Source organism: Brachycentrus maculatus, unplaced genomic scaffold (assembly GCF_059751285.1).
Source record: "Brachycentrus maculatus isolate JH-2025_06_01 unplaced genomic scaffold, ASM5975128v1 h1tg000244l, whole genome shotgun sequence".
NCBI lineage: Eukaryota > Metazoa > Arthropoda > Insecta > Trichoptera > Brachycentridae > Brachycentrus > Brachycentrus maculatus.
Window position 1 is genome coordinate 911,286 of NW_028280995.1, and position 15,607 is coordinate 926,892.

General features: G+C 31.6%; 1 protein-coding gene and 1 long non-coding RNA gene across 8 annotated transcripts in view; one reads left to right on the plus strand and one right to left on the minus strand.

Moving 5' to 3' along the window:
- Nucleotides 1–15,607, plus strand: part of LOC148306280 (rho guanine nucleotide exchange factor 10-like protein) — a 410,152-nt gene that overhangs the window by 281,203 nt on the left and 113,342 nt on the right. The window contains exon 1 of one of the 7 annotated variants that reach the window (XM_088265306.1): nucleotides 2,303–2,611. The exons of 4 other annotated variants lie outside the window; for them this stretch is intronic. In XM_088265306.1, coding sequence (XP_088121432.1) covers nucleotides 2,575–2,611 — 37 coding nt within the window. In that variant the 5' untranslated portion in view covers nucleotides 2,303–2,574. Of the gene's footprint in view, nucleotides 1–2,302; nucleotides 2,612–15,607 lie in introns of those variants that run through there. 2 more of the 7 variants (XM_088265307.1, XM_088265302.1) reach the window with 2 other exon arrangements.
- Nucleotides 2,956–9,441, minus strand: LOC148306282 (uncharacterized). Its single transcript, XR_015838026.1, has 3 exons — nucleotides 8,699–9,441; nucleotides 3,636–3,687; nucleotides 2,956–3,554 (listed from the first exon to the last, which is right to left on the minus strand). It is a non-coding gene; the product is annotated as an uncharacterized LOC148306282 (long non-coding RNA).

The window sequence follows — 15,607 nt, forward strand, 5'->3', positions numbered from 1 at the left end:
CATCAAAGCGGTCTTGTTAGTAATTATTTTTCGGAATTTGCAAATCATATAATAGATACTAATCACTCATTTCACTCCCATAAATTAAAATTATTACACCTTGTTCCATATAAAGGCCAAATTATGAATTATCTTGAAAATTTAGAAATACAAAAAAACCTGAATTCTAATAATAATTTATTAAATAATATATTGTTTCAAAATTCTTCGCCATTGCTTTCAATTTTTCCTTTGTTTTCAAACTCCGTTCCTTGACTAACCCCTTCCCCTTACTTTCCCCCTATCCTTATTTATAGAACAATTTTATATTTTATATTTTAGTTATTATACAGACCTGAATGATGGAAGTTTAGCTTCTGAAACATGTAGTCTATAATTAAACTCAAGTGGTAAAAAACGAAGTGTTTTCTTTAATTATTGTATCATAAAAGTTCACTGCCTCGTCAGCCACCTAGATCGCTTTCCAGAAAACTTGGTGATTTTAGTAAATAACCCTGTTAAAGATTCCATCAGAACTAAATAACAAACTATGGAGGATCGATATCAAGGATTATGGGATAGCCATATGTTGGCCGACTGTAGTTGGAGCCCTAAGCAAAAACAAGCCTACTAAATTCCATGCTAGATAGAAAGCCATATAAAAGGATTTTTCTAAAGTGATAATTGACAAACGTATGTAAATATTGTAATAAATACTTAAATCCATGGGTTTATTTTAATCTAGCAACAGTAATAGTTATAACTTAAAATAAACAAAAAATATAATTTATATTTGAAGCACTAACTATGTGATTTTCCATTTTATAATTAAAATGTAACTTTGTTCTAAAATCACTATAAATATTTTATTATTACTTAATTTTAATGTCTACCGGTTTCGAAGCTAACCGCTTCTTTATCAAGACTGATTAATAATAACTCGACACTGGCTATAACACCCAAGATGGGTGAAAGCCATAAAAAAGAAGAAGAAGAAGACTGATTAATATCTACTAAACAATATTCAAAATATTTTGACGGTTAGGGAAAGACGCTTAGGTAGATCTCAAGTGGCTTTTTTTATTTTAATTTTTTTTTACATATAGTTTATCTCGAAAAATAGATCTGAAGATAAAGTTTGAGGCCTATTACGGTTTTTACACCCAAAAATTAAACAGGAAAAGTTAATAAATCGCGGGCACCAAAATGTCTGTTGGCCTGCGTTATTTTTAGTTTTTTTTTCGCTATAAATTGTCTTCGTTTAGTCAGCTAGATATCAGCACTCATACAGACTCCATGTTAGATTCAATTTTGTTTTAGTACCTATGTACAGGATCGTGCTTATTTATAATATAGGGAATGTGTGTTTTAACCCAGTAATAGTAGATTTTTTAAATACGCAATTATATATTTAGTATATTTTCAATGCGGCTTTGAGAATTGCACCAACAGGGGTGATTTATATATATATTTTTTAACGCTAATTACTTCTAAGTCAGTAGTTAATTCATATCCAAGGCAAACTGCCTCGATAAATGGTCATTATAATCCAGCGTCGATGACTAACAGTAACAAAATAAATTTATAATCTTAATCCAGTAATTACGCCCATAACTATCTCACTCTAACACACCTGATCAAAAGAAGTCTTTACATTATATTTACAGGGTGGCGCAAAATTAATCATCCAATTTTATACACAAATAACTTTTTTACAAAATAAAAAATAAAAAAAAACTTAAAGCAATGGAAATCTTTACTTGGACGTTTACAATTTTTTTCTGTTATGTGGAAAAGATGAAATCCGACAAGCGGGTGCCGCCAGTGTCGTGTTACATATTTGTGTCAGTTTTATCATATTGCAGTACAATCTGTTTGTATACTGCAGCTGTCTAGTTCATAAATTACAAATATAATTGACGTACGATGCCATTTGCAGAAATTATAACATATGCCGAAAGGGTGATTAATTTTGCGCCACCCTGTATTTATAAAATGCAATGCAAGTAATGCAATCCAAGTACAGCCTACTAAACGAGTGATTTCTACTTCAATTATCAACCTTTGTCATAAGGGTATTAAATTAACTCTGGATTGATTGTGTACCGTAATAATAGTATGTACCTTTTTATAAAGTGCAAATAGATGCATTTTATTGCCGAGTTATTATTATTATTGAGATATTTCCCATCTGATGGATCTGACGTTGTTCGTCTGGCGCGTCTCGTTCGCTCTCGACGAATCGATTAGTGTGGAAGCGAGACGGATTACTTGTATAAACAGTGCGAATTGTACGTTTAGATTTTACAATTATTTGTACCTCAGTTTCCGTCGAACGACGATGTGATGACATAGTCATAATGCGCACACACCTCGCGTCTGTGATGTGAAAAGTGCGAATAAAGACGTCTGTTCTCGTTACGGCGATAGAAACGACGTAATACAACTTAAAAGTGATGTTGCTATCAAGTTTTCCATTTGTCGAAAAAGTACGTGAAAAATTACAACGTTACAAGTGAAGCTCATGTTAGTTTGTGAAAAATGTGAGTTGTTTTTTTTTAGCCGTGTTGATAGTCGATATTTATTTTGTTTTTGATGTATTATGCGTGCTTTAGAGGGACGGAGCAAGAAGGTATTTGATTACTCAAACTTTTTTCTGGGATAAACAAAATGAAGCTTTTCACCTTCCCTTCCCCATATTTTCCCATAATAAATAAAAGATTTTCCAGAAAAAAACATTCGTTAAAAATACTCCCTGCTTTTCGTAGGATTCCCGGACCCTGTAAAATAACTCAAGAGATTCCTTAATTTCGCTTTGATAACTGAAGTGTTTATATAAAATTATAATGGTATTATTTAATTTATAATGTGCCGTTATTACAAAATATCATCTCAAAGGGGCTTTACATTTTTCTTATTCACTTAATCTCATATTTTATATACAAACTTGATTACAATCCAAATAAAAGACATAAATAATTTCTGTTTAAATGTAATGAATAAATTACACTCCGCAAAAAAACAATAATAGATTCACGTATAAACTTATATTATTATTAAACCCTTTTTTTACGTTTAAATATTAAAAATAGCAAATATTGTTCACAGACTCAGCATGGTATTATGCATTTGACACCTATTTTTACTATGAATAAAGAAAACACTTGTTTTATACCACTTGAGTTTTTATTAAAGACTACATGTTTCAGAAGTTAAACTTCCATCATTCATGTCTTACCACAAAGTTAATGCCGAAACAATAAATAAAATACCTATTTTTACTCATTATACAAACAGAAAAACATTTTTTTTTGGTAATAATGCTGTCTTTTTTGTGGTAGATAATAATTTCATTTCATTTCAATAGTCACAATATCCAAAGCAATATTTGGCCATGCCTCCAGTGTGTCACGCGTCTGATTATTGTGAAGTTTTGTTTAGAGCAGATAGCGTGGGCATAACGTGTCATGAATCATCACCAATGTTCAAATTTCAACAGCCAATAATTACTATCTAATATTGACTTGCACATGTACACATTACAACAATCGCCCAGTACTCTCTGGCCTTCATTTCTACGAAAAAAGATAACAAAACTGATATAAAACATGTTTCTACCTCCTTTGCTATTTACCAAAAAAAAGTTTCATTGTTACCGATTATTAGCAATGCTATTGTCAGCTGCTCAGTGTGCACGAACGAAATTGACTGCAAGTCATAGAACATATTAAAATTTCACATTAACATATTATTCTAGCTTTTACCCCCACTCAAAGGTGCATAGGGCACTTCATCGTCTAGAGGTAGTTTTATCTAATCATTAAATACACGAAGGTAAGGTGATCAGGCCTGCGCTTTAGGTACCTATCCAGGATTAAATAAATATTAGAGTGAAAACTCACTAATACTTGTTTGACCCTCCTGGGAATTGAACCCAGGACCTTCAGCACGTTAGCCTAACGTGATAACTACCACACTATGGAGGCGGACATAATAATTATCTCATTAATTGATCGGCAGTCACTTTGTGTTAAAATCTATCCATTTTTAATTTATGCTTATTATTTCTTGGTCGTATCATTTCTTGGTATATTTTTGCACGGTGTAATTTTATAAATTTTTTTTTTTTTTGGATTTGCAGCCTATTGTAAATATTGAGTTCATTTTTAGATGTTTTTGATGTTATCTGAACATTTTTTGAGTATGTACATGTATGTATGTATATACAGATGCTCGTCGAATCAGTTGATTGGTTTATTTTTTACGTTTTAATTTAAACTAAATCATGTAGCCAATAATCATAACATTTTTTTTTCTTTCTTTTGAGAATAGAACCTTAAACTAATTATATCATGCAACCATAAGCGTAAAGGTTTAACATTATTAACTGCATGATATAAAAATATAATCGGTTCAAAGTTCAGAGCTTTAATGAATTTTTAACGGGAGAATAATTCATTGCAAAAAAACTTATTTTTGGTACTCTATTCATCTGACATTTTAATTGCAAACGAAATTAAACGTCGTTATCTCAAAACCAGCAAACCATTACGTAATATACTTAACAGATAGTACTCTAAACTAACGACATGTCATTTAATCTGATAAAACAAAATTTGACTTTTAATATTCTAAAACCGTTGAATTTTTCATGGAAATACGTAGTTTGTTTGATAGAGTTTTGCGTTTTCATTTGTATCATACGACAGTGATATTAATGTATTTTTTTTAAAGATCACTAGGAATATTGGTGTCACGACCTTATCCGTGATGCGTAAACTTTAGGTCACTAAAGGTTAGAGTGTTGAAGGGTTGCCTCATTTGTAACTTATTTCCAATCTCCAGTTTTTTGACTTATGAACTAAACGCTTTTTTTTGCTTGTACCAAATTAATCATGCTTAAAACAATTCAAAATATCATTAATATATTATGATTTTTTCTATTTTAGTTTTACATGGTAAATATCATAATTTATTATAATCTATTGTGACGCCTGTTTCGATGGATTTCGCATCATTTTCAAAGACCGTATGTGAAGGTAAGTCTTTTAAGTTTTGTCATTAGAACGTTGAAAGATGAATAGGGATAGTAGGAGCTGTTGCTTATTTTTAATAATTTATTTATTTATTTTTATCTGTGGGAACATAGACAGCAGGGGAGAGGCTAAAGTAATTGTGATATAATTAGTTATGTATTTTATTGTATGTTTATATTAAATGAAAATATTGAATATCCTACACTGGACTGGTACCTGAAGTAGAGGGCTGATCACCTTTCTTTCATATGTTTTAAGATAAAGATAGCACTGCGTTAATGTGATGCAGTGCCCTATGCACCATCGAGTGCGGATAAGGGTTCGAATTAAAATATATATAATTCATATTTTACTCAACTTTGTATTGTATTTTTGTGTCTCTCTGCATTCGCTTGTTTTTTACTCATTGTTACTAAAAAAATAGTTTTTTTGCTGTTATGTTATTATTTCTCAATTTGCCTCTTTTATCGTTATCTATCAATTTCCATGAAAAAGTTTTTATGCAACGATTAAACATAAATTCAGAAGTTTATCAGTCAAACCAAAATAACTAATAACTCATCTCTCATCTTATAAAAAATTACTTGATTATTTTTAACAATCGGCTTCGTAAAAATATCGTAGGTCGTTTCAGGGTCGGTGAGCTTTAAAACCGTACCGTGTCGGCTATTTAATTGATGGGCAAGGATATTCATTTATTAAGTTTATAATGCTAATGTGTAGAATTTATTATATCAATTTCCATATTAAATAATCCAGCATGCATTTTATTCACATTTATATACAACTAAGTGTCCACTTAATCACCTCAAATCGTCGTTGCAAATGGTCTGCATTGAGATTTATTCTATTATTTTTTGACATCTCATCAAAGATGAAGAAGAATATGGAAGTCTGGGCGTTTACGGGGCTTACGACCGTCATAGGCTGGTTTAAGTGATCACTTTACACACGTGTAACATTCACCAATTCTACCCATTATTGACAACCACACTACTCAAATTCTTGGAAGTTCTATATATATGAACCAATTTAGAAACCTTGTTCATGAATAACTAAAACTTCACTAGAGACATCTATTGGTGAGATTTAAAGAAGCTTTTTATTAAGCAGAAACTCTTATATTAGTATGTGAGATCCGAATCCCGGATTATAATCACACACATGAGAAACGCCAGAAAATACCATTTTCATTTTTATTATTAAGCTTATAATTTGACCAGATAATTTATTTACAACATTTTGAGTGTGTCCAAATACTTGTTCACAAAATCTGGATTATCTCCAATTACAGGAGTTATTTTCATATTATTTTTCATATTATTTTTCATATTATTTTCATATTATTTTTTTTGAGATTTATTCTGGTGTGCGGCGCTGTAATGTATTGGGTCAGTCGGTTTCGCTACATTGTATGAGATTCTGCCTTCAAAAGTCGTTAAGTCTAAGTAATATCGTATTTTGAATATTTCACTTTAATGTCTTAACCTTTCAGTGGTTATTTGTGCACTAATCTGCGTCAATTTTGACCAAAATAAAGCTTCAAAGTCATTAAATGAAAAGTAATAATAAAAATTAATAATAAAAATGAAAATGGTATATAAATTAATAATAAAAATGAAAATGGTATTTTCTGGCGTTTCTCATGTGTGTGATTATAATCCAGGATTCGGATCTCACATACTAATATAAGAGTTTCTGCTTAATAAAAAGCTTCTTTACATCTCACCAATAGATGTCTCTAGTGAAGTTCTAGTGATTCATGAACAAGGTTTCTAAATTGGTTCATATATATAGAACTTCCAAGAATTTGAGTAGTGTGGTTGTCAATAATGGGTAGAATTGGTGAATGTTACACGTGTGTAAAGTGATCACTTAAACCAGCCTATGACGGTCGTAAGCCCCGTAAATGCCCAGACTTCCATATTCTTCTTCATCTTTGATGAGATGTCAAAAAATAAAATGAAAAGTATATAAAAATGCATTGTAATATTTATTCAATATTATCCTGGACTGGTATCTGAAGCGGAGGGCTTTACCTTTATGTGAGATCATGTTAACACTTCGTTTATATCACGAAGTGCCCTATGCACCATTGGGTTGCGGATTTGAAGATATAAAAATACTGAAGATTTTAGAAAAAAAAATATTGTTCGTATAGAAAATCTTGTAGTGTATTTATAACTTAAATGTTTTAATAAAACGCTTGAATATTACCAATTTTTGAGTTTATTAACACGACTAGTTTTAAGAATAACAGATTTTCTTATCAAACTGATAAATTTGTAACACTCATTATCGTTGGTCGTTTAAAAAAATTTAATTAAATAAAATGAAGAATATCATTTGATAAATATCACACATAGTGTACCATTAAGGAGTATGTTATATTACCAAACTACAAATATAACAATGTTTTTAATATACAAAATATTATAAATTTGTATTTTCACCCGTTGAAGAGAATATCTTTAGTTTTACAACTAGTCATGTTTAAATTAATAAACTCAAAAAGTCTTGTTCAATTTTATTTTTATATTTATATCATCATGTTATTCCACAAAGTTAATGCTTAATCAATAAATTAAAAGTGTATTTATAACATTTTTAGTGATTTTAACATATATTTACTTTTTATTATCATTACCAAGAAAAAAAATCGCGTTTTGAACGTGAAGTGACAATAAAACTGTCTTTCTCCAGATCTCTTTTTTTCTTTCCCGGGTGTATATGGCTGGAGACTTTCATTAATTTCATTCTGGAAGTTTCTAAATACCTCTTAATGAAAGTTACATGTTTCACTTCCGTGTCGCTGTAGGTAAATGCATCACTTGATGTCTATGTATCAATTATTATTATGTGTAACAGATCACTTTCAAAGATGCTGCTCTGAGAATCTTAAAAACCGAAAAGGAAACATTTCCATTCTTGTTTGAGTACGTTTTAAAGTAAATAATACAATCATTATACATGTTAAGCAGCCTGTTTTATGATCAGTATTCAGTGTAGTAATATTATGATATTTCATTTCATAGAATCATATTTACAATGATTAAAGAAAACACTTTTTATACCACTTTTATACTCAAGTGGTATAAAAACAAGTGTTTTCTTTAATCATTATTACATGTCTTACAACAAACTTAATGCCGAAACAATAAATAAACATTAATCTTATTTACATAAGTTCTCTTTTTTTAACTGCTTAATCTTATGATTTCAAATTCACTTGAAAATTTTTAACTCTTTGAAAGAAATATACTATTACGCTATCCACTTATCAAATTAATTATATCAAATATAGATTTTCATAACATATATTATACAACATGATTAAGGCAGTTTAAATACTCAATACTAAAAATCGTTGTATTACTTATATTACATACATTATTCATAACTGAGATATGTTAAATATAATATATTTATATATATATATATATATATATATATATATATATATATATATATATATATATATATATATATATACGTATATATATATATATATATATATATATATATATATATATATATATATATATAAATTTATTTTCATATACCATAATATTTTCACCAATTCATTCACAGTGAAGCGCCCTTGAGGTATTTTTTTACGAAAATGGCGCTATATAAGTTATCCAAATTTATTATTATTATAAATATAAGAAGAAAAAACTTACTGGAAAAACATCGGATACCATAAATCGTATTTATTTTCAACCGAGTATATTCGTGAGTGGTCTTTTCTGCATGTAAAGCTTGCTCAAGTAAACTCGGTGTGCGTATTTTTGCATATAATAGCCGCCCGAGTATACTCGGGCGTGTTCCTTGAGCGGTTAATAAATCTTGTATGAAAGTTTGTCAATAAATAGGCATATTGCCGTGTGCTATTACTATGTCGCTCTCGTGCACATGTTTTGAGACACCTCTTACAATTATTTATAATAATCCACGCATTCCCAATGTCCACCTCCGACCTCTCGCGAAGTGCAATGTAATGAGTATTGTTCTCACACGTTTTCCGCTGACCCTGATTTTCCTAATGCGTTTCGCCGTCTCTCAGTGCTGTCAGCATCAGGCTCCTTATTGCCATCTGCTGGTAATGGTACCGTGTCGTTTCCCGAGATGCAGTTATCTGCCAGCTTCTATTGGTCATTATTTATATGCTCCATGTTTCTCGTATGTTACACGAAGACAGTTAAGTGATCAGACTGATTTTTTCCTACGTCCACACTTCGGAATTAATAAAACAAAATTTTACTACTGCAACGACTAATGGTACTGGAACACATATGACGAGGAAGACGGAAACGCGCAAATGAAGACAGTTATTTATTTATCGAAAATTATAAAACACTTATAAGGGCGAGAAGAACAAAGCGACGCCAATAGAAAAAGAGCGAGCGCGACGTATATACGTTTGAATTTTAATCTTACCTGAGCACACAAATATTGGTCCTTCACCCCATCATATATACGATTTTAAAGGAGTTGCATGTGGTGGGGACAATATTGTAAACATTTAAAACTTAATGAACTGCGTCCCTTTGTTCTTCTCGCATACATATAATAACACAATTTTAAAACACAGATGGTTTGCACATGTAGAAGGAATGAGTAAGGAAAGAACAATACAAAAAATATAAGGCAAATGTAGTTGGAAAAGGGAGCAGAGGAAGACCGAGAAAAACTTGGCATATAAAAATCATACTTAAAACCTAAACCGTACCTTAAATGTAATTATTATTAGAATACACTACTTTAATTGATTCAATTCAACCCCTTTCAACATTCACTCATTCGTTCCACACATCCAAACCACCTCAGCAATCGACGATGCTTATGTCAGCCTTGCATTCTTTCCTTATTTCACCATACCACCATGTATTAAACATCGTTTTGTCGCACATTCGTCTAAGGGATCGCATTCGACTGCAATCACTTCACTCACGATACTTTCATCCTACTTTTGCACACTCGTTGCTTCACTTCCATACAAACAATGGCTCGCTCTATACTTGAATCAGATATTGTACATTTCACCCGTTCGTGTCCTACTGAGTATTGCGTACATCGGAGGGGTTGATATCATTTACCATTCCTTGTATGTCCAATACATTAATGTGAGAAAATACATATGAATTCACATGGTGACTTAACAGGTGTTTGCAGAATACCGATTACCTCACCTTTGCACATTGTCTCCCGATTCCCATGGCCCTGTAAATTTTCCTGTTAGTTTTTCCATGCAATTTATCACTTCGATGTGAATCAATCGTTTGTCCTGCGTGTTTCGACCAATATGGCGCACAATTTATTATCATTATCGCATAGTTGACTTGTTAACGCATGATCTGTCAAGATTCTAGCTACCTATAACCATAGCAAGTGAATTCGCTTGTCAACTGATGTAACCTTCGATGCACATCGCGAGATAGCTATTGTCGCTTCAATGTAAATATACGTATTCTCATTGAACTGTTTGACCACCCATCCGATAATGAGACAAGAATGTATGTAAAAATATTACCATTATTTTAGATTCTTATCATAAACTTTGACCTCTTACGGCATTTTGTTCTAGGTCATTACTAGGTAATTTGAAATAGCAGTTATTAAAGTATGTGTACAAAGAAGATTTTTAACAAAGACATTTTTTTAATTCGTCTGCGTAGTGCAATGGTAAGCGTGTTTTCTTCAATCTAGAGATTCTGGGTTCGTTTCACAGGAAGCTCACAATAAATGTAAGGGATTTCGTAAATTGATTCGGCAGTCTTTGTGTTCATATCGTGCACGCATATATTCATTCAAAATTTGGCTTGGTAAATACCAGGATTTTTTAAAATCTATTGTTACACGTGTTTCCATACTTTACGCATCATTTTCAAACACCACGGTGCAGATGATGACGAGGAATGTATTTACTTGATAAAGAGGAGGTATTTATCAATTAAAATTTTATACTGTTACATAAAAATGATTGTAAAATTTCGTACAATAATTCAGAAAATTAAGCATGAAATCACTAATCAATATAAATTTGATGTGAGAGAAATTAATTTTTACACAAGATAAGACTACTCATCGGACAATGTCAGTGACCCATAAAAAATCATTACAAAAGCTCGAAATTATTGCTTTCTGGATGATTTTTAGAATACCCGCTTTATTAAAATAAAAATATGAAGGTATTTTCTCTCCAACATTTATTTGATATTATCTTAGGCTGATATCTGTAGCATAAGAATTATCTATCATATTGCCTTTGTATAATTACCGATCAACTTAACATCGTATTAATTTGATACTTTGCCTTAAACACCATCGGGTGTGGATAAGGTTCAGTAGCAATAGTCGCTTTTCCTAGTGAATTTTATTTCTTTAATAAAATATTTGTTTTATTTAAAAAAGTACATTCAAATTTATTTAACAAAAAGTCAAACAACAGTTTGAAAACTCCTTTTGAACATCATTTATATAATATAAAAAAGCTCTTAATCAAATTAAATCACGTCCTTGATGGGGCCGATTTTCAAGACGTCGCTACGAGTTTAAGATAAACAATTAATTAACAGAGCTGTAGAATCTCTCTTATTGATTTTATAATTCCGACGTCACATTTTGTAAGAGTATTACGTATTTCTCAATCCAATTCAACGCTATTCCTCATTATTTGCGTTTCATAAAAAGCCAATATTGATTGCACAAAAACTAACGTTAGTACTGAGAATCACTGTGTTCTATGTGCTGGGTACTTGACACATTCAATAATACTAATAAAGTCTACGAGTATTACATCATTCTGTAACGCTACTTGATTTATTCACCGGAGGAAACTAGCATTTACTTTTGTAAATAATGCATTATGTATGGGAATACATATTTCCATAGCAGCAGAAGATAACGACACCGTTAAATGCATCAACAAAAATAGGTTAATGTCGTGATGAGTAAAAATAGCATCGACCGGACATGACAAACTTGCATATATGATTTGCTAATAAATCAACCATCACGCTGCGTACGCGTAGACAGAGAGAATAGAACGCCTCACCAATTTGTCATTACAGACAATCCTCCCCTCATTCACATTCGTGCATCTCCTGATACATACCCACTGATTATTCTGACTCCTGACCTGATCACTTCCAAGTATTTGAAATACTTTATTATGCTAAGTTTTCCTCGGTCTTCTCCTGCTTATATTGGCAACTACATTCGCCTTATAAATTTGTTTTACTATTCTTTCTTCATTCATTCGATTCACGTGCCCAAACCATCTCAACACACCTTTCTTTACTTTATCTACCAAACAACGTTTCGCCGCACATTTGTCTACGAGAACGCATTTGGACGGTATTCAGTCTATTAGGTTAGATATAAAAATGCTTTTGGTTAGTAAAATATGATTTACGATCCAACATAGATGGCTGTTATGAACTCATATGTACTATGTCATGAGATAGATCAGTATATCTAGGAGTTCTATATTAGTGTGGTTGTCAATCATGGGTAAAATGGTGAAATTGCACATGTGTAAAGTGATCACTTAACCAGCCTACGACAGTTCGTAAGCCCTGTAAATACCCAGACTACCATATTCTACTTCATCTATGTTGAGATTTCGAAAAATATATATGATTACGAGTTTAATACACTTAATTTGTTTACCTACATTAATTCATATTTACATTCAAATATAATACAAAGTAAATTTCGTTCATACCAATTATCAACATCCTTTACGCTTCAGCAAATCGTATTTTCTGAATCATGAATTTCGCAATGTTTATCTGTTAACCTTTCCAAACGACTAAACACGAATACTCGGAAAATAATTTCGAGTTAAATCGGTGCCTTTTAAACGCGGATAAGACGCGCAAAGTGTAAATGTGTTTATCGTTTACCCTTCATTAATATACTTCAAGGTTCCTTAATTCTGTATTCTAAATTCTGAATCAATAAGATCAAACGGACAGCGGTTTGTTTATGAAATCTTTAGTGCAATTCTATGTACTTCACACGTCAATTTCACTACGCATCTCTCTTGAAAATAAATGTTTCCGCTACCGACTGTACTAAATAATATCCTTTGTACATTTGGCTAAGGGTTTCAAAGCAAAATGAGCTTGTCAGGAGCTTGGTCCACTCCATTTTTCTCTATGCTGCTGAAACATGGACTATAAAAGCAGCAGAAAGGAGAAAAATTGATGCCTTCGAAACGTGGTGTTGGAGGCGCATGCTCCGAATTCCATGGACAGCTAGACGCACCAATGAGTCCATTCGCCAGGAACTACGCTTGGATGGCTTGTCTCTGGCCAATATCTGTACCCGACGGATTCTCCAGTTCTTTGGACACGTTGCGCGTGGCAACGAGGATAGCCTGGAATGACTAGTTGTGATCGGTAGCCTGGAGGGAAAGAGAGGGAGAGGAAGATCCCCACACGATGGACCGATCAAATTAAGGCAGCAGCAGGCACCTCAGTGGTTGGAGCGCTACGTGCAGCGCAGTCAAGGGATAACTGGAGAAGAGTCATTGCTTCTGCAAGGGTCACAACCCTCAGCAATGTGGATTAAGACGGAGAAGAAGTAATCATTAAAAATACTTATTAATTTTTTACAAAAATGTTAATAATATTAGTACATAACTCGATATTTTTATGTCTACCGGTTTCGAGACGTACCCGTCTCTTCGTCAGGACAATCACTACTACAGCATGCAAAAAATACTACCCTACACCACCATAGCACCATTTACACACTTAAAACTACATAAAATGTTTAACATATGCGAATTTTGGTCGACCCGAAGACCAACATGCACTAAAGTTTTTACCACAGACATGCGCTACGAGCCGAAGTTAAACATGCAATTGCATGTTATAAAAAGTAAAAATGACTAACCACGAAGTAAATACTTTGAATATTAATAAAATTGAGAATATTAAAAATACGTTTATTAATTGATTCTGCAGTCACTTTGTGGCTAACATCTATCCATATTTAATTTAAATTTGACTTCGTACCAATTAAATTTCAATTTAATTTTTTACGCCTTCTTCATCCTTCAACGTCCCAAGGACACGACTCTAAAATTTGGACGTAGCTTCACATACGGTGTTTGAATGTGATGCGGAATGCATCGAAACACGCGTCACAATAGATTTTAAGAAATATTGGTATTTACCAAGTTAATTTTGAATTTAACGTTTAAAATACCATTATTTTTTTTTATTTAGCATTAACTTTGTGGAATGATGATTTGTTTTGATTTTTGATCATTTTAAATACGGGTGTTTTTATTTTCACCTGTTCACGAGAACATCTGTAGTTCCGAAACTTGTCGTGTTTACATAAATAATCTCAAACAAGTGGTCCTATACAAGTGTTAATTTTTTAAAATATTTTATAAAACCAGTTTCTTCCTACGTTCAAGAACTTTTAATTTACATATTCCAAGTTTTATTGTGTAGAGCATAAGCCAATAAATGTTGCATATTTTTCTAAACCTATCCCAATAACCTACTTATTAAACCTTTACATTTCTTCTTCAAAACTAATTTGTTTTTTTTTTGTTTTAATTTTAAATCAAACACAGATTTTTTGAGTCTACTAAGTTGTATTTTATTAACAAAAACACATTAAAAATTCTATTGTGACAATTGTTCGCCTTGTTATGACATTATCAAACGAATGTTTGATAATGACCTAGCAATGCGAAGCAATTGTCACAATATAATTTTTATGAGTTTTTGTTAATAAAATACAACAAAGTAGACTCAAAAAATCTGTGTTTGATTTAAAATTAATACATAAATTAAAATGGAGTTCTACAAATTAAACGCCAAATCAATAAATAAACTTATTTTGTTACTGAAATATATATTTTATATTAACCTAGTAGGTCCGCCTCCGTAGTGTAATGGTCAGCACGCTCAGCTACCGTTCTGGAGGTTCGGTTCCCAAGGGGGTAAAATAAATATAAGTGATTTTTTCACTGTAATATTTATTCAATATTACCCTGGAATGGTACCTGAAGCGGAGGGCTGATCACATTTCCTTCACGTGAAAACGATCAAGATAACACTGCGTTCATATGAAGCAGTGCCCTATGCACCATTGGGGTGCGGATAAGGGTTTTATTATTTTATTTAAAAAAAAATTCTCAAAAATAATTTTGTCACCGAAATATTTATTTTATAATAACCTAATAGGTACCTTAAGCGTAAGAATTACCTTTACTAAGCATTAAATATGATTTAAAATTGTACATTTTTATAATTTATTCTTTACGGTGTGTACTTTTAAAACCTTTCAATCAATTTTACACGCCCGTTTTAAAAATCAAAGAACCGTAATCAATTAAAATCGATTGTGAAATTACCACAAAAATATGCGGTCAATTCATTCGTGTAACTTGATATTCTTAAAAAAAAGCGATCGCACTTAGGCGCTACATCAAAAAATATAGTACTTAATTTTATGTGCTTAATTTATTACGATTCATAATAATATCGCTTTGTACCGCATAAAATATATTTTTTTCATTTGATTAACTTTAAATATTATGTTCTCAACCGGTTATCTAG